General features: G+C 42.6%; 1 protein-coding gene across 1 annotated transcript in view; it reads left to right on the top strand.

Moving 5' to 3' along the window:
* The window catches only part of LOC132830713 (integrin alpha-8-like), a 158,805-nt gene that overhangs the window by 81,413 nt on the left and 57,183 nt on the right, over nucleotides 1-20,209 (top strand). Inside the window, exons 11-17 of the mRNA XM_060848536.1 lie at nucleotides 1,439-1,491; nucleotides 4,579-4,787; nucleotides 6,843-7,034; nucleotides 10,107-10,152; nucleotides 12,433-12,540; nucleotides 14,396-14,448; nucleotides 15,357-15,508. Coding sequence (XP_060704519.1) covers nucleotides 1,439-1,491; nucleotides 4,579-4,787; nucleotides 6,843-7,034; nucleotides 10,107-10,152; nucleotides 12,433-12,540; nucleotides 14,396-14,448; nucleotides 15,357-15,508 — 813 coding nt within the window. The remainder of the gene's footprint in view (nucleotides 1-1,438; nucleotides 1,492-4,578; nucleotides 4,788-6,842; nucleotides 7,035-10,106; nucleotides 10,153-12,432; nucleotides 12,541-14,395; nucleotides 14,449-15,356; nucleotides 15,509-20,209) is intronic.

Below are 20,209 nucleotides of genomic sequence, written 5' to 3'. Positions count from 1 at the left end.
GACTCACCCCCTCCATGTAAACTTGCATCTCCAATGGCCAATCCACCTAGCCTGGACACTACAGACTATTTAACGTCGTTGATCCACTTAATGTGCATATATTTTGCACGATGGGAGGAAACTGGAGCCCCCGGAGGATACCCATGCAGACATGGGGAGAATGTACAAGCTCCTCACCTGAGATTGGAATTGAACCTGGGCCCCAGGCACTGTGAGGCAGCGGTGCTAACCAGTGAGTCCCATGCTGCCGTGATGTTTCTCACAGATTGTTTGTAGATGAATGAAGGGATGTGGTGCAATGTGTGAGTTAGTTCTGAAATAATATTTGAGGATGAATTAATTGACCCTGGTGACTTTAAACATCTTTCTGCACTATGTCCAGGACCTTATGGTTACAGTGTTGGCATTGGCAGTGTTGTTTATCTGGGTCCCTTTACCTTTGCAAATTTTGTTTTCCAGGGGGGCCTTTTCAGTTCCTGTAGACAGAAGCCCTGCTTTCTGCCTGCCTAATCCTTGCACAAACCTGCCCTGTGCTGTGTCAGAGAGCACTCTCTCAACTCTGGGGCTTAATTTCCTTTTGCTCTGCTCAGACCGTCTTCCCCAGACCCTTCCAGCACCTGCTGCAACCAGAATGCAAGCCTCTCTTAAAAAGACAGAAGGAGAAGGCTGTGAATGCCAGCTGTCGGAGAGAAATACACAGGGACTTGCTGGAAATAGTCTACAGGTCATGTCGCCTCAGCAAAGAGAGAAACCAAATTAACATTTTGGGTCAACGATCTTTCATTTCGTTTAAAGATGTGCGTTTCCCCCCTATTTGTGTTTCCCAGTCCAGTTTGATGCTTCAATTTTACAATGAAGTAAAATTTTACAATGTTACAATTTGAACTTGTGACTTAGAATCAAAAGTTACCACTGAGATATGTTTCTATCTAACGTGGCTTTCTCTGTAACCCTTTAATGAGTGGAACACATGTAACTTTTGCAAGTTACCGAATAGGCACTTACTATGAATTCATAACAGGGGCGGGTTAAGGCTGTGTTTAGGGCCTTATGTTGGTTCAAAGTGGTTTGGCTTCATACAGTCTGATCAAACATCAGGAACTGGCCTGTTGGAGGGGTTTTTTTTATTTATTTGTTCCTGGGACGAAGCAGAAGTGAGAAGGAAGAGCAGATTCCGACTTCATTTTGAATCAGTTCAGACCTTCACGCTCAATTCACTGTCGATTTATACAAGATTTTGTGTTGAGGCAGCAGAGTGTGAATGCACTGCAAGTACGGAAATATTCAGTAAATATTCGATTGTCATGCCATATAAAGTAGAAATGGAATTTCACGGCTGTCAAGCTGAGGGATGTCAGTGCTAAAGATTGAAACATACTTGTGACAGGCAATGAAACCGATTTATTGTGTCTCTCAGTCTGTGGGTTTTGATTTGCAGGTAGCTGCGTACTTCGGCTATGTGGTGGCTGCCACAGATATAAACAGTGATGGGTAAGGATTGCTCAGCCCTATGCAATGAACTGTTACTCGCATCCTTTATTATAATTCTCCAAAGGGAGATGGAGTTGTTATAAGCAACAAACCTTCCCATCAAAGCAGTAACTTGAAAAATGTTTGCGGGTTAGTGACTTTTATTCCTGTTTTCAACTTGAAATTATTCCATACTTTGCAGTTAAGGTGTAGAATCCACCCCTTCTCCCTGGGCAATTGTTATATTAATCACCTGTCTTATTTTGAGGTTACTTGGAATCATATAGCATGGAAACAGACCCTTTGGTCCAACCAGTCCAGACCAACCATGATCCCAAACTAAACTAGTCCCACCTGCCTGCGCTTGGGCCCTTTCCTTCCAAACCTTCCCAATTCATGTACCAATGCAAATGTCTTTTAAATGTTACAACTGTACCTGCATCCACCACTTTCCTTGACAGTGCATTTCCACACATGAACCACCCTCTGTGTAAAAAAAGTTGTCCCCCTTGTCCTTTATAAATCTTTGCTCTCTCTTCCTTTAAACCTATACCGTCTAGTTTTGAACTTTCCTACCCCTTGCTATGTACATAAATCTACATTCTCATGATTTAATGAACCTCTATAAGGTTGCCTTGCATCCCCCACTTCCAATGACCCACCTTCATGTCAGCCCAAAGGATGCAGCTCCAGTCCATCTTCCACGAGAGATTCAGTTTTGATCTAAAGTAGATCTATTTTTGTTATACCAAGGTATTGTGGGAGATGGGCCATTATAGAGTTTGGCCACAGATCAGCCACAATTTCACTGAGTGGAACATGATCCGGGGCCTACTCCTGTTCCTACAGCCCTACCTCCAGGATTGTGCTCATTGCTGCTCCTCCCATGCAGGAACTTGCTTGGGTCAACGAGAGGACACTTCCTTTAGACAAGGCTGATGGGTATGTGTGCCAGCATGGTGCATCTCAGGCCGCTTCCCTGCTCAGGTTTTCCAAGGGGCTGGTATAGCCAGGGCCCAGCTCGGCCCAGCGAGTTCCCTTCTTAAAACTCTTGTTCGAAAAGGGATAAATCTAAACAAATAGTCTGCTCAATTCCCAGGGCCCAGCTTTTTGCTTCTGGAGGTTGGTGGTCCTTTTATAGCTTAGCATCCAGTCTATAAGCAGACTCTAACCCCCAATCCATGGTGTTGTTGCACCAAACGGTCTCCGTTCACTTTCTGTCACATTGTGTATTAAATTCAAACATCCTGTTCTTCCCTACAAGACCTTTCTCCAGGTTCGTCTGCTGTCACAAATCTTTCTAATTTCTCATTTTTCAAGTTAACTCCACACGATCATTCCAGGCCTTCATGAAATCTGCTCCATTGACCAGGTCTTCAGCCATCACCTTACATCTGACCTCTCTCCCAATAATATTCAGATGCCCACTTTTAAGGTTGTCAAGTTCTACAGTTTATCAGCTTTCCCTCGCAACTCCGTCCTCAGATGGATTTTGAGCCCCATCCAGATTTGGGATGACGAACAGGCAGATTGCTTCAAATGAGGCTCCCAACATCATTCCTGATGAAGGCTTTTGCCGGAAATGTAAATTTTCCTGCTCCCTGGATGCTGCCTGACCTGCTGTGCTTTTCCAGCATCATTCTAATCTGACTTTAATCTCCAGCGTCTGAGGTACCCACTTTTGCCTAGGTGATTCAAATAACCCCAATGAGCAATCCAGCTTCGCCCCCTCCCCCCCATTACACATCCAGGTAGGATGGACAGGATACAGGATCACCAGCGTTTATGCATCAAATCTTCAATTCTCAATAGCTTCACTTTCAACATTTGAGGCCATTAAAGATGTCTGACTGGGATTTTCCTATGAGCCTCCAGGTTCTGAGAGGAAGGGGAAAGTTTGGGCTCCTGGAGATTTCCTCTGAGCAACAACTGGTCTCAAACCTCTGAGTTGAGTAAGAGGCCATCCCTGCCTGAGTGGTGTGACACTCTATGGAGAGGCTTCTCCTCAGCAATAGTGCCCTAGAAAGTCTATTCTTTTACATTAAGAAAGTAAGAGAGCAAGGGCACTTCCATTTTGAAGTGGCCTCCATATTAGTTACCTTCAATTGCAGGCTGCTGCTCTGTTCAAGCTGCAAGGCCGAGCGCTTTTACGAATCTGCCTGTCATCTTTAATTCATGGACCAAGTTCCCTTTTGACCATGAATTAGCTGCCCCAGAGAAAGTCACCATGTTCTCCACACAGCACAGGGTTTGAGAACCATGGTTGAAGCAGATGGTGGGTTTCCACAGCAGAGCCCATGGCCACTGTATAGGACTGGAGCTATGTGTCATCCAGGTGACACGGGGCTGACAAGATCCTTTCCCTGTTGGGTAAGAATGGGCCAGTGAATTTTTTACAAACAAAAACACCCAGCAGGTTTCTGTGTTACTGTCTAATGCTAGCCCATAATCCCTGAACTTGATTTCATAATTTGTCATTGCAAGATTTGGATTAATGACTTCTGGTTTACTTAGACTAGTGCTTCACCCAGTAGGTTACTTTATCCATAGCCAACTAGGATTAAATTTGATTCCGATAACATACCTTGTGATATTTAATTCCTGGTGGGGTTTTTTTTAGGCAAGTGGTTAATTGACCTTTTGCCTTCCACTGAGTCTTTAATTTTTCAAAGCAGTATTTCAAAGATTAAAGAAATAATTTCTGCATTTCTACTCGGTAGTAAAATGCAATGCGAACGCCAAATAAAATAAGCTTTATTGGATATAGCTCTTGAACCTTTAGCCTTTTAACACATAACTTCCAGGTTTCACATACAGTTTGGAGGGGAGGAGGAATATTTTCTAAAATGCTGTGGAATTGCAAGTCGATACACTATGGACTGTACCCCATTATATACCCACCGCCTATCAGTCCCTTTAAGAGTGGAAGGATGTGACTAAGAATAAAATGCAGATAATATTTTTTACAAATTAAATAATATTTATTTTTAACTTGACATACGTTCCTTGTGCTCCCTGAAATCCTGCAAATAATCCAGTTTAATTTCTTGTTGATATATAATGAGTACGTTGCTGATATTTATGTGTCTCTCTGCTGTTGCTGTGTAGGAGAGACGATATCTTAGTCGGAGCGCCTCTATTTATGAACCTTGGACAGGATGGCAAACAGCGTGAGGTCGGGCGGGTTTACGTTTATCTCCAAGACCAGCTTGAAAACTTCAAGCAGCCAACGCAGACCATCACGGGAACTGATAAGTTTGGGCGCTTTGGCAGTGCCATCACCATCCTTGGGGACCTTGACTCTGATGGATACAAGGGTAATGAACTCGTCAGGTTATTGTGCAGTGGGTTAAATCAATCCAGAGCTAGATGGTGAAAGTGGAAACTAAGTGCCAAATCTTTTGCCTGATACTCGTCTATTGGCAAATACATAGATGTGCCTCCACCCAAAGCAGCATTCAGGTCTGATCTTTCATTGCAGATATGATGTATCCAGGCTCCACAAAATCAACCTGGACGAAACCGCCCCAGAACATTGGACTTTTGTTCATTGTGGGGGAGGGGAGACTTTCTGGAAGTCATTTGGGGAACCGTGGAAGCAGTACAAAGGCTGTGGGGGTTGGGGTGGAGTGGGGAGGTGTCGAGCAGACTGGTCACCTCATAGGCCAGGCTCGGTCCATCAACATTTTATCAAAGGTTTTTAGAAAAAGTAATAAAACAAAATAAATAAAGCCCCCCTCTCAGCCCTCAGTCGCTCATGTATCCTCTAAAACCCACACATTACCATTTCACATCCATTCCAGCTCATGATCTCTACCTTTCCACAATGTACTCATACACTCCAATCATGCCCTTCACCCACCCCCCACTGCCCTTTCTAGCCCAGAGGCCAATTTAACATCAAATCATGGCAACTTATGCCCTAGCATAACTTCCTGTCACCTTTACGTCTACCATGTGGAGTCACCCAGAACCCACCAGGATCAGACCTTAGGATCCAGGATGTGATGAGATAAAATTAAGTGTTTAAGTAACTCTCACAGTCATAAAATAAAACCATTCACTATATTCTACACTTATTTAATTGCAATTCCTTCTAAACCAAGCATTGAAATTCATAATTCCTGATGAAGGGCTCATGCCCGAAACGTCGAATTTCCTATTCCTTGGATGCTGCCTAACCTGCTGTGCTTTAACCAGCAACACATTTTCAGCTCTGATCTCCAGCATCTGCAGACCTCATTTTTTACCCATTGAAATTCATAATCCTACATCAAAGATTTTGTAACCATTTGGTGCTGCACCCCATTGTGATAAGGGCAGGTTATGAAGTCAGTAAAGCAGCACTAATGTTATATTGCTAACTTTCAGGCTTATGTCAACAGACAGATTTAAGGAGTAAGCAATGATATTTCAATATGGCGGACAGTTATTTTTCATCTTGGTGTTGACCATTTGATATTGAGAGTTTACACACGTTCAAGTCTACTTTTAACAGTCTCAAAGGCACCATGCTTCTCTGAAAGAGCATTTGACCTTCCCAAAGGATTCCAGAACAATATACTGTTCAAAGGCAACCTTCCCTCTCCAAATGTCTGCAAAGCGTAAACCTCCTCCAACTAGGTCTAAACTTCAGAAGGTGGGACACACACGTTGTTAACAAATATTAGATATGATGAGAGATAACTGCTATTTAGTAAGAGCACCTGCTCCCACAAGCCATTAATGTGCAATTTGCAGCTATTTATGCCATGATCTGACCGTACAGTTGGCGGGATGAAGGCATGCTTCAGTTTAGATTTATTTGGAGGGGTATGATGATATAACACAACCAAAGACTTAGGTTCATTACTTTGCTAGCTGCATCAGAATTTTGCCACTTAGCAAGGTTTTCTCATGCGGGCCGTACCAGATAAAAATCCATAAAGGCAGCTGAGAGATCAGCCAAAAGGCCTCATGAGGGCTGAGAGTATTGAGGACCACCCATTCCCATTACACGATCGATAGTTTTACTGATCTTATACTGAAGGCTTCCTCTGAACACCAGCTCTGGGAACATGAGTGAATTTTTGCTTCAGTAACAGTTCAAAGCTGGGTTCAAACTTCTGCAACTGATCTGAATCTGAGACTCAAGAATGAATCTGGTTCCCTATTCTGTCAAGAACCCAGAACAATTGGGCAGTAAATGAAAGACAACAGGAGAAACGGAAATAGGTTTGACCTGAGCTAGATAATGAGTACCGCTGTGGTGCAAAACTAGTGGCATTTTCAAGGAGAGACTTCTGTATTTCCATTTACTAAATTTCTAACGTCCAGCATAATTTGTGACAACATGTAAATTATATGCAAATCTGCAATCTATGTCTCTCTAGATGTGGCGATCGGAGCACCATATGCTGGTGAAGATGGCAATGGAAGAGTGTTCATTTACCTGGGCCATGCTAATGGACTGCTCTCAAAATCTTACCAAGAGCTGAAGGGAACCTGGGCCCCTGGTTTAGTATCAGCAGGATTTGGCTTCTCGCTGCAAGGAGGCGCAGATATAGATGCAAATAACTACACCGGTGATGCCTCCATGTCTTTTATTTTATTTGTTTACATGTGTAGTATTGTGCTGTGAACATCAAGACATACAATAAGAAAATGTAATCTCTAGTTTTGTTATTTTTCAACTTGGATCAGTATTTCCTGCAAGAAACTGGCAGATAAACACTGAATTACAGTATCAAAGTCAAACAATTCCCAGGTATTGGTGAAATTCTCAGAATCTCCAACAATGAAAATTGAATTTGACTTATTCAGCGCCTAGGAGTAAGTGAGGACTGCAGGTGCTGGAGATCAGAGTCGAGAGTGGAGTGCTGGAAAAGCACAGCCGGTCAGGCAACATCCAATGAGTAGGAGAATTGACATTTCAGGCATAAGACCTTCATCGGGCTTATGAACGGCTTATGTCTGAAACATTGACTCTCCCACTCCTCAGATGTTGCCTGGCCAGCTGTGCTTTTCCATCACCACACTATCGACTCTTAATCAGAGCCTGTATATTTCCACATATTTACTCCCTGCATGAATATTTCTCAATGTTGCCTTTCCAACATAATGGCTCCCTTTTGTCAGATTTAGATGGAAAACCACGTAAAAGAAAGGAAAGAGCAGGGAGGAGAAAATATCCCTCGACACCGAACTCCAATCATGATCAACCAGAGTTAGCTGACTGAAAATGACTGCTTCTGTCTCATTTTGAAGGCTATCCTTATATCCAATGTAGATGAAAATGAATAAAATGTTCCGTGTTTAAGCAGGGACTGGGCTTGGAAAACAGAGTGTTACAATTTGATTCAGTTGTCCTCAGTTTTAACATTTCCTGTTCTTAAAGTGCATGTCTTAGGGTTAATCTACATATGATTAGAAAGGGCCAAGTCATGAATAACAGGTAACTATACAAAGTTAAAAATCACACAACACCAGGTTATAGTCCAACAGGTTTAATTGGAAGCACACTAGCTTTCAGAGCCACGCTCCTTCATCAGGTGATTGTGGAGGGTTCGATCGTAACAGAATTTATAGCAAAAATTTGCAGTGTGATGTAACTGAAATTATACATTGAAAAATTGATTGTTAAGCCTTTCATCTGTTAGAATACAGTGATAGTTTCACTTCTTTCATGTGTAAATCACAAAACCCTTTTTTTTAAAGTTGCATTCTCGGGTTAGCTGTTAACAATGGTGATAGCTGTTGGACTATAACCTGGTGTTGTGTGATTTTTAACTTTGTACACTCCAGTCCAACACTGGCATCTCCAAACCATGAGGTAAATATATCAGGAGTGTGTTTATACATTTTCAATTCGGTTAAACATTTACAGATGAGCTGTGACCTGGGAAAATGTGGTTTACAAAGAAGTATATGCAGGAAAATATGCTCAAACCTGACATGATGAGAAGGGGATGAACCACCATGCTTTTGAGAGGACATGTTCAGAAATCTGAGCTGACAGCACCCTCTAGTGGACACCTCCACGTATTTGTTTGCAAAATGTATAAACTCATTGCAAATGCAAGCAAGTGAATTAACACGCATAGGTAGAAAATTGCTCTGCCAGCTTTTTTAACAAAGTCATATAGAGATGTATAGCATGGAAACAGACGGTTCGGTCCAATTCGCCCATGCCAACTAGATATCCTAAATTGATTTAGTCCCATTTGCCAGCATTTGGCCCATATCACTCCAAACCCTTCCTATTCATATACCCATCCAGATGCCTTTTAAATGCTGTAATTGTACCAGCCTCTACCACTTCCTCTGACAGCTAATTCCATACATGCACCACCCTCTGCATGAAGAAACTTGCCCTTAGGTCCCTTTTAAATCTTTCCCTTCTCGCCTTAAAACTTTGCCCTCTAGTTTTGGATTCCACTGCCCTGGGGGAAAAAGTACCTGAGCTGCTTACTGTATCCATGCCCTTCATGATTTTATAAACATCCATAAGGTTACCCCTCAGCCTCTGATGTTCCAGGGAAAATAGCATGAATCTAAACAGCCTCTACTTATAGCTCAAACCCTCCAAAATAAAAGCATCACGGAATGTAAAAATCTCCCATTAAGCTGTATAAAACCAAAAGCCAAACATTGAAAATAAGGTTTGGAAATTCAGTTCCTGTCCAATTTAATAATTAAAAGTCACCATAGGACTAAGTGAATGACCATCTCAAATGGAGCACACAATGATGCCATGCTCACAGTAATGGGCCAGGAACATAGAGGTTCCCAGTTCATGTAAGATTGCAGGGTGAAAATTCACTGGTTTGATAACAGATGGGTTCATTAATGCCCTTCAACAGAGGGACCCAATACCTGGACCCAGCCAGACCTGAACCTACTCTATTCCTATGCACTGTGTAGTTCTTTAAAGCCCTCAACTGTAAGTTCTCCCACAGCATGGTTGAAACAAATGCAGCCTTGTGAGGATCAGCCACAATACTGAGAGTAAATTATAAATAATATTAGAGTTAATAAACTAACAGACATTTCCAAATCTTTCTTTCAACATTTTTCATTCTGTCAGAAGCAAGCTATTTTAATTGTATTGAGAAAGTATAGTCTATCAGTGAGAGGTCTCAGGGAGGTCACAGGGCTGATTCACAACTCCGCAAAGGAACCAAAGTTTAAACATGACCAAAGGCTTCTGAGTCTCTGTACCAAGATGAGAGAAATCGAGAACCTTGCTTCCTTGGTTGGTCTTTTTATTACTGTTAGTTTTACTGGTTGTGGACATTGGTTGACGACAGGAAGTCAATCCCCTGCTGATGCTTGTGGTCCAGATTCACATCTAAACATTATCCCCTGCAGTGATGGAGCGGCTCACCAGCTGGTGTTAAATTGTGATTCCACAGCACTGGCTGAACCAACGAGCCTGTATCCTGGGAAAAGTCAGCAACTTGGGGAAGTAAGGGTTGGCGGTAGAAAAACAGAGAGCTGATACATTAAACTGAGAATGTGAAATAATCAAGTAACTGTGTGGCTTTATTCTGATATATTCACCGCGAGACGTTGGAATGTCACTTTTTGAAAACTCCATGAAAGAATGTGAGTTAGTTTTCTTCCTATTTTGTAACAGACTTTTATTATGTTGGCAGATTTGATTGTTGGTGCTCATGATGTTGACAAAGTTCTACTGTACAGGTGAGGACGTTCACACAGCAACAAGGCCTCTTTTTAATCTGATCACCTTCCACCTTCCTACATCATCTATGCTTCTCATTGTTTGTACTGTCATAAACTTACGTGGCTCTGTCTCAACTATTCAGTGAATGGTGCCTAAAGAGAATCTTCTTCCCAAGAAAAACCAATGTTTATGTAGCACACTTTAATTCCCCTTCATAGAAGCAAATCCCCTGAACTAGGAATGGAGGCAGGGGAGGTGTTCTATATTACAAACCCATTGGAAATCAGGCAGGAAAAATCAGTATGTTAAAAGGCAATTATGTTCATGAAGAGGTTTAGTAAATCATATTTAAAGGAGAGTGGAGAATCAGAGGCTGACACATCATTTTCATCTCTTTGCCACTACTTTTCTCTCTGATTGTGAGACACTTGAAAGATGTGGACGATTCAGACGAGAACAGAGTTGGAGAGAATCAGTTTTAAGCTATGCTTTCAAAATCATAAAATAGGAAAGGTCTCTTCCTCAGTGGAAGTAGGCCAGCAATTTAAAATTATCAATAAATGAGTCAGGAGAAACTCTTCACATTGAGGGATGATGGACAGAGGAATACTTTGTCAAAGGGATTAGTTGTGGCAGAGACCAGTGCAGTAAACAGGGGAATATTGAAAACCTTGTTGATACAGAAGATGACATTGGAACATGGAAATAGAGTAGGACAATGTATTATTTTTGCTGGCTTTCTGGCAAAAAGCTATCAGGGGATAAATTAACCCAGTGCCCTCCTTGTCTTCTGTAAATCATTGCAACTTTATTATTCTCTTCAGAGATTAACCCACAACGGGATACAGTTCCAGTTGAAGAATGGTATTCTTGCATATGATCCAGATTGCCAGTGATATTCTGGCATATGGATGCAGAGTGATGGTACTTGGTCATGTGCCTCTCAGTCATACCTGAGCAATGACATTGCACATAGCCAAAGAATTGAATGTTCTTCACATGAAAAGCAAATTACAGTTCTTGCAATATTGTTTAAGCGAGTCAATGGGAGCTAAAGGTTTATCAAAATATGTCCTTCCTGTATTCTCTGTTGTGAAGATGCTAACATTTTCTCAGTCTATGTCAATTTTGGAAAACTATGGTTTCTATAAATATGGGCTGGTTAATGCAATATTTTGAATAAACATGCTGTCCTATTTTATTCACATTTTCCACCTTATTTCCCAACTTTTGCTGACGATAGTTCTATCATTGACATTGGCTCAGTGGTTAGCACTGCTGCCTTGTAGCGCCAGGGACCTGGGTTCAATTCCAGCCTTGGGCAACTATCTGTGTGGAGTTTGCACATTCACCCTGTGTCTGTGTGGGGTGCTCTGATTTATTCCCACAATCCAAAGTTATGCAGGTTGGGTGAATTGGCCATGCTAAATTGTCCACACTGTTCAGATATGTGTAGATTATGTGCATTAATCAGGGGAAATGTGGCAGAATAGATCTGGGTGGGGTTACTCCTCAGAAGGCAGCACGGTGGCACAGTGGTTAGCACTGCTGCCTCACAGTGCCAGAGACCCGGGTTCAATTCCCACCTCAGGCGACTGACTGTGTGGAGTTTGCATGTTCTCCCCGTGTCTGCGTGGGTTTCCTCCGGGTGCTCCGGTTTCCTCCCACAGTCACAAAGATGTGCAGGTCAGGTAAATTGGCCATGCTAAATTGTCCGTAGTGTTCGGTAAGGGGCAAATGTAAGGGTAGGGGTATGGGTGGGTTTCGCTTCGGCGGGTCGGTGTGGACTTGTTGGGCCGAAGGGCCTGTTTCCACACTGTAAGTAATCTAATCTAATCTAAAGGTTGGTGTTGGGCCAAATAGCCTGCATTCACACTGTAGGGATTCTATCTTTCCCTTTCTATGCCTGCCTTTATTTGATTATGGTTGATGTTACATTCAAGCAGTGAGTATCAACACAACTCAAACAGAAGATCATGAAGGTCAATCCCTCACATTTACAGAGAAAGTGTGAAGGAAAGTTAGAGTGCTCCTCCCATGGAATACTTTATGTAATGCAGCAATGTCTGAATGGCTGAATATGAGAAACTGAAATGTCCTTACCACTGATGTGACTTGAATTGAATTGAATTGAATTAGCTTTGTTGTCACATGTACTCTAATAAGTACAGTGAAAAGTTTATAAGTTGTGACAAGGTACCTAGGTACAGATTCTTCAGTAACTTGATGTGATGATACATTGATATAGTACTGACTAGACAAGATTCTAATGAGTTTTCTCTTTCTCCCATGAACAGAGCAAGGCCTGTTATAACAGCAAACGCCCATATCATACTTGTGCCTGACATTCTAAATCCAGAAGAAAAAAAATGCGTATTGTCACAGAAATCTACCTTAGTGACATGGTAAGAAATTTCCAGTGAATTTGTGTGCCAGTACTGTGAAGATAGTAGCCTTCCACATGATACCTATAAACCGCTCTAAAGTAACTCTTAGATTAACTAATACAGTAAAGACAGATATTCCTCTCTGGGCAACTATCCAGTGCAGAAAAATTTACAGTCCAGCTACAGCTGAAGGAGAGCCCCAATTATCTTTGTTTTGCTTTTATTTTCATCTGTATCTTAACTTTGTGTGAGTGGTTGTCTATGTCTAATGAATGAAACTTTCTTTAAGAACCTCCAGCATAAGTAGGGGTAATAAATGATTATTTCACTTTTAAATTAATTAAAGCTTTGAATGAAATTATTTAATTGGGATTAATCATTTTGAGGGTATGAAAGTAAAGACACTTCCCATACATTGATCACAGGCAATAATAAAATGCACAAATTATGTCCTTGCAGGAGGAATATTTCAAGTACATGAGGAGTGAAAAGGAGACTCGAATTAGACATTGAAGGCAGAAGGAGACTTCAATATGATGGTTGAGGAGGCGTGCTGTTGTTAGTCAAGGCATTGAATATAAAAGCGAGGATGTTTTGATGGAGCTGTTTATCACACCAGTTAGGCTGCAGTTCTAGATGCAGTTCTGGTCACCACTCTATGGGAGAGAGGTGATTGCACTAGAAGGGGTGCAATGGAGGTTCACCAGGGCGTTGAGCAGTTCGCCTTTGAAGAGATCCTAGATAGGTTGAGAGCATATTTGAAAAGATAAACAAAGTTAATGTTTTGGGTACAGTAGGTCTCTTCCTTGGTCTAAGGATGGCATATTTAATTCTGAGACCTGTTCCCTTAATATAAATTTCTAAACAAGTGTAAGTTGTGGGTTACCACACTTTTGGAGTATTGAAAAAATCAGAAAACTGATCTTGATTTCTGTTTGTTTTTTGTAATCAACTGATTTGAACAATAATTCTGTTTTCTATCTACAGATGTTGTCAGATGTGTTGAGTCTCTCTGGCACTTACTGCTTTTATTTCAGACTTCAAGCATTTACTTTCACTAGATGGGCTGGGGTTGTTTTTCTTAGAGCAGAGAAGACTAAAGTGGGACCTAACGGAAGTGTGACATATGCATGGATTAACTTTTCCCCATAGTAGGGGGAGTTTATAACTAAAGGCATGGTTTTAAGGTAAGGAGCAGGAAGTTTAAAGGAGATTTGAGTAAAGCTGTTTGTACCCAGAGTGGGTTGGTATGTGAAACTCACTGCTAAAGTAGGTGGTAGAGTGAAGATCAAGACATTTTCTAACAGCTGTTTAGATGAACATTTGAAGTGCCATACCGTACAAGGATATGGGCCAAGTGTTTAGATTACTTACAGTGTGGAAACAGGCCCTTCGGCCCAACAAGTCCACACCGAAGCACAACCCGCCCAGACACATTCCCCCTTCACCTAACACTACGGGCAATTTAGCATGGGCAATTCACCTAACCTGCATATTTTTGGACTGTGGAAGGAAACCGGAGCACCTGGAGGAAACCCACATGGACACGGGGAGAATGTGCAAACTCCACTCAGTCAGTCCCCTGAGGTGGGAATTGAACCCGGGTCACTGGCGCTGTGAAGTGCTATAAAGTCAGATTGGAATAGATGGATGCTTCATGACCAGTGCAAAGATAATGGGCTAAAGGATCTCTTACCATGAGAGAGTCTATGACTCTACATTGGTAGATCTTGGAAGGTTGAATAGATGTGCAACCTTTTACTATAAAGTTCTGTGATTTAAAATAGAAAATGGCAGCTTATGTATTTATAACTTCTCTGGTTCATATCATTAATGTGACTATGGTTTTAACATTCTTTGCATTGTTTTACAGTCTTGAGGTTCGGGTTTGTGTAATGGTAAAAGGACATGACATTGGCCAATTTGGTAAGCAAAGATAAGAAGGAGTTGAAGTCCACACTTGCCACACAATATTCATCTTCCAAACATTTCTTGCCCATTCTTTTCTTCTTGTCAGTTTCCTTCTGTTCTCTCTACTCTGATTTGTTTCATTTGCTGATGTGCCCCAGGGCTGGAATGAGGGCATTTCGAGTGACTCCAGTCGCTGAATTCTGTTGAAATGAGGTGACCGTACACCAGGTTGGAACAAAAGAAATCAGCTTGTCCTTCCTGCGCGCGAACATTCAGCATTAAGCACAGCAAAGCTGTCTCCACAGACCACTTTAACCTTCTTTGCAACCCATTTATCATCACTCAGAGTTAGGTCTGTCTGATGAATTAGTTAGCTGATCTATGGATATACTATAATGGAATTCTGACCTCTCATTCAAAATAGGAAGGAAGAATTGAATTGAGTTTGGTACTTAGTGGCATGACAAATGCAATTAGAAACCCTACAATTAAATCCATTATACATTATAATTTTGTTTATGTATGGCCATCAATTAATCTCAAAGTGCACTTCTATAATGATATGTAGTTATTGGCTCCTCTGTGTACTGCGAATCTGTTACTGAATAGACATTAGCTTCAGTTTATGTTGACAGTCTGAGTGTCCAGTCATTGGTTCCAAAGCACACTGTTCATCTTGTGTACAGTCATTAGGTCCAGTGTACATTGTGAGTCTTGTGTACAATCATTAGGTACAGTGTACACTGTCAGTCTGTTGGTAAAAAGGCATTGACTACAGTGCACGTTGACCAGTCTTTAGCTCCAGACTACCCATCAATCTGTTGAAGTACAAGCATTTATTTCGGCGTACAGGGTACTCTATATAATAACTTAATTCTATAAATATTTGGCCATTAACTCTTCCCTATTTTCTCTGTTTCAAGTTTTGAATGGTCAAATCGAGTTGGACAAAAATAAGCAGCGTTCCCAGCGACGAATCCTTTTCCTGCAATCATACCAAGCCCAGAAAAATTTCCAGTTTTCTCTGATGAGAAATAAACAAGCAGCCTGCCAAAACTTCACTGCCTACCTCAGGGTATCTACCTCTTATCTTCATAAATATTCCAGTCGATTGTTGTGAACATGCAATGGTATTCAGTGCCAGGGAGTAAAATTTTCTCCAATATTGAGGCCAGTCTCAATCAAAAGCCAGACCGGACCAAGAGTAGCAAAAGACAGATATAGGATAACCATCCTTACTCCGTCCAGCAGTGTTCATTAACCCCCAACCATTGGAGAGTATCCTTCAGTGGAAAAGTGGAGAAGTTTCTACCTCCTGAGCTGAGTTTTCACTTTAAACTATGGATGAGTTTTGGGTTGGGTTGCGGGGTGTTATTAAAGTGTCAAATATTAGCTGCTCAACACATATCCAACTCCAACCTATAACCCCCCCCCCCCCCCCCCCCACCTCCCCAAATTGCCCATCTCCAACCTCAATAAATGTTGTTCAGACAGCCAACTCCTCCAAAAAGGCTGGTGAAGCAAATGTGGCCATGAATATCATTTTCAGGATCATTTTAAATATGACCTCGAGACATCTGGATTTTCCCAGCCCTGGGTAACCTGGAAGTTTAATTGGAATGAGGAGTTTAGTGATTCAAGGGTAAAGGTGCCTTCATTCCTAACCCCTGGATATAATTGTCTACCTCTGAAGCTTCTATAATTGCGCTCCTCTCAGTGCACACATCCTCCCTCCCGAAGTCTCTGATCCTAATTTAGGCCCACAGTAGCCCTAATCTCACCAGGCCTGAGAATTCAGCAATGAGTATTTATGGTCTGTAACAATTCACCTCCAAAGGATATTAATTGAACAGTAACTTTCAAAAGGATTAATACTTGAAAAGGAGAGATTTACAGGACAATTGGAGAAAAACAGGAGAATGCATCTAATTTCAAACAGTCACCACAGATATCATGGAACAGATAGCCAATCTTTTAGGTGCAGTGCATTTGTTTGATTCTATAAATACCAGAAATGCATGGGAATCAAGATTTAGTTTTCTGATTCAAGTCAAAATTCCAAAATAGAGCAACGTTCACTTTTTAAAAATTTATTTTAAAGGAGCAAATTAAATAGATCAAAATGGAGTTGTTCACATTTGATATTACAGTTGCAGAACCAGAAAAGTGACTGCAGGTGGGGCTGCTGAGACCAATAGTGGGGGTAGGGGGAGGTTGCACAGCATCGCCACCAGCAGGAGTTTAGTGAAACTACAGGAATTAATTAATTTCTCTCACTCTCTTCCTCATAAACCCAGCAGGAGATGATATAATATACTGGGCCAGATATTCCACTGGCCAGACAGATAGCAGTGCAGACTGCAGTTGCATTTACCAGGGAAATTGAAGATTCTGACAGGCAATTTCCCTGTGTGTGGGACCCTCTGGGAAAAAAAACACTTCAAGTCAGAGAATTCAAAGTGTTCCAATTTTGTTAAGTTATCCAGGGAAAGTGAGATAATTAGAAACTGATCTTTACCTTGCAGAAGTTCAATGCCAAATCTTGGACACTTCTTCCTACTGCCCTCTGGACCATGACCCCACATCTGAACATCAAGCCATTGTTGCCAAGATTGTCACCAACCTCTACCTTGGGAGATCCTGCTGCCGCTGCCACCTCCAACCTAGTAGTTACACAACCCTGGACAGCCCACACTATCTCCTTCCCAAAATCCACCAACCAGACTGTCCCAGTAGGCCCATTGTATTAGCCTGTTCCTGGCCCACCGAGCTCATTTCCTCCTACCTTGGCTCCAACATCTCTCCACTTCTCCATACCCTGACCACTCACATCTGAAATTCCTCTGATACCTGCCACCATATTGACAATTCCTAATTCTCTGGCGCTAACTGCCTCCTGTTCACCATGGATGTCCAATCCCTCTGGACCTCCATTCTCCACCTGAACTGTGTGTGAGTTCTTGGCTTCTTTCTCGATCAGAGGCCCAAACAATTCCCATGCGCCACCACTCTTCTCCTCTCACTGAACAATTTCTCCTTTAATTCATCTCACTTCTGCCAAGTCAAAGAAGTGGCAATGGGCACCCTCATGAGTTCCAGTTATGCCTGCTTCTTTTTAGGCTATGTCGAACAATTCTTGTTCCAATTCGACACTGGCCCCCTCCCACAACTGTTTTCTTGTATATCAATGAATGCTTCAGTGCCACTTCGTGCTCCTTGAAAACTTCATTCATTTTGCCTCCAATTTACATTCCTCTACAACTCTCACATCGTTCATTTCCAACACCTTCATTCCTTTCCTTGACCTGTTTGACTCCATTTCAGGGAATAAACTGCCCAGTGCCAACTATTACAAAGCCACTGACTCCCATAGCTATCTTCACTCCAGCTCCTCAAACCTCACGTCCTGCAAGGAGTCCACCCCATTCTCCCAGTTCCTTCGCCTATGTCACATCTGTTTGGATGATGCCACCTTCCAAGATCAGCACTGCTGACATGGCTTGCTTCTTTCATGACCAGGGTTTCCCGCTCACTGTGGTTGACAGGGCCCTCAACCGCATCCAACTTATCACCTGTGCTTCTGCCCCTGCCCCCTCCCATCACTCACAACAGCATGATTGCATCCTCCTTGTCCTCACTTTCCATCCCACCAGCCTTTGCATCCAAAGGATCATTCTCCCCCATTTCAGACAACTCCAGCAGAACACCATCACCAAACACATCTTCCCCTCATTCCCCCCTCTGCATTTCACAGGGATTATTCCCTCTGGGGCACCCGAGGCCATTTCACAACCACCAACACCTCTCCCCTCTCCATGGCACCTTCCCATGTAACTGCAGAAGGTGCAACATCTGCCTCTTCACTTCCTCCCTGCTCACTATCCAAGGGCCTAAACAGCCTTTCCAGGTGAAGCAGCATTTCACCTGTACCTCTTCCGATCTTATGTATTGTATTCACTGCACCCAATGTGGCCTACTCTACATTGGAGAAACCAAACGCAGACTGAGTAACTGCTTTGCAGAACACCTCCAGTCTATATACAAGCATGATTCTGACCTTCCTGTAGCCGGTCGTTTTAACGCAGCGTCCTGATCGCACGCCCACCCACCTGTCTCTCTTCGGCATGCTACAGTGTTCCAGCGAATCACAGCGCAAACTAGAGGAATAACATCTCATCTTCAAACTAGACATTTTACAGCCTTCTGGACTTAATATTGAGTTCAACACCTTTAAATTGTGAACCATTTTTTTCCCTTTCTGTTAGCTTGTTATCATGGCCTCTCTCCCCTCCCCCCAGCCCAGTGTCAGTCCTTTTGAGTCTGCCATTCTCACATTCCAATCACTTAATCTAAAATATCAACATCTTGCCTGCACCAGCACTCTATACCCAATACCCCCATCCCCAAACTATTGCATAAATTCTGTCCCCTCCACACTTCTCTCTAACTCTGGTGAAGAGTCATCTCGACTCAAAATATTAACTTTCTCTGTCTCGATGGATGCTGCCTGACCCACTGTATCTCCAGCATTTAATGTTTATAGCACAGATTCCAGCAGCTGCAGTAAATTGCTCCTACATTTACAAATTTAGTCTAACTCTTGGATAATTATTAGCATGTCCCAATAATTTAGCACATGTCCCCTGCGCCTTTGTCCCGGAACCTTACTTTCTTCAAACCCTTGCACGCTCAGTATCCTTGACAAGTCTGACCCTTCCTGAAGAAGGGCTCATGCCCGAAACTTCAATTCTCCTGCTCCTTGGATGCTGCCTGACCTGCTGCACTTTTCCAGCAACACATTTTCAATTCTGACCCTCAACCAAGACTCCTTGAACTCAACATGAGTCCACCTCACCACCTCCACACACACATACATTCACCTCCCCCCACCAACACCGGTCCTGACATCCACAACCTACTGGTTCTGACAAACTTCCTATTGACCCCAAACCCCTCCATTGTCCACAAGCCCCAACAAACCCCACTTCCCCCACCACAGACCTCACCATCATCCTCTGCTCACCCCAACACTCCTGCCAACCCTGACAACACAGCAACCCTGACAGACTCAACCTCCCCTCACCTCAACTGCTCTATCATTTACCTGGCAACTTATTTTCCAAGCATCCAACCCTAGACCATAAGATATCAAGATATAGGAGCAATATTAGGTCATTCAGCCGATTAGGTGTGCTCTGCCAATCGGTTATGGCTGATATGTTTCTTGATCCCATTCTTCTGCATTCTCCCTTGACCCCTTACCAATGAAGAACCTATCTATCGCTGTCTTAAATCCACTCAGTGACTTGGCCTCCACAGCCCCCTGTGGCAATGAGTTCCACATCCTTCTCATTGCAGTTCTAAAGCATTCGGCCTTCACTCTGACCTTGCCCTCTCGGGTCCTAGTCTCTCCTACTTTTGGAAAAGTCTTCTCCATCTCCACTCTATCCAGGCTTCTCAGTATTCCATAAGCGTGTGACCCAACTGGCATCCTAATTACATGGCACCCTGCCTAGCTGGCTTTTGAGTTACTTGATAGCCTACTTAACTGGCACCCTTAACCCAGCTGGCCCTCTAATCCCACACCTACCTTACACATGTATCTCCCCATGTTTGTCAATGTGATGCGCTGCTAGATATTTGTAACTCAGAATATCGCACACTGACTGCCACAAAATCTGGATGTGGTTTGACTTGAGCGGGAGGGGGAAGGTCCAGTTGTTGTGGTCCACGTTGGGACTAACAACAGGCAAGGCTAGGGTGGAGGACCTGTTTG

Source organism: Hemiscyllium ocellatum, chromosome 32, assembly GCF_020745735.1.
Source record: "Hemiscyllium ocellatum isolate sHemOce1 chromosome 32, sHemOce1.pat.X.cur, whole genome shotgun sequence".
In the NCBI taxonomy this organism is placed as follows: domain Eukaryota; kingdom Metazoa; phylum Chordata; class Chondrichthyes; order Orectolobiformes; family Hemiscylliidae; genus Hemiscyllium; species Hemiscyllium ocellatum.
Note: the sequence above shows the minus strand (reverse complement) of the source record. Positions and strands in the feature narration are given on the sequence as shown.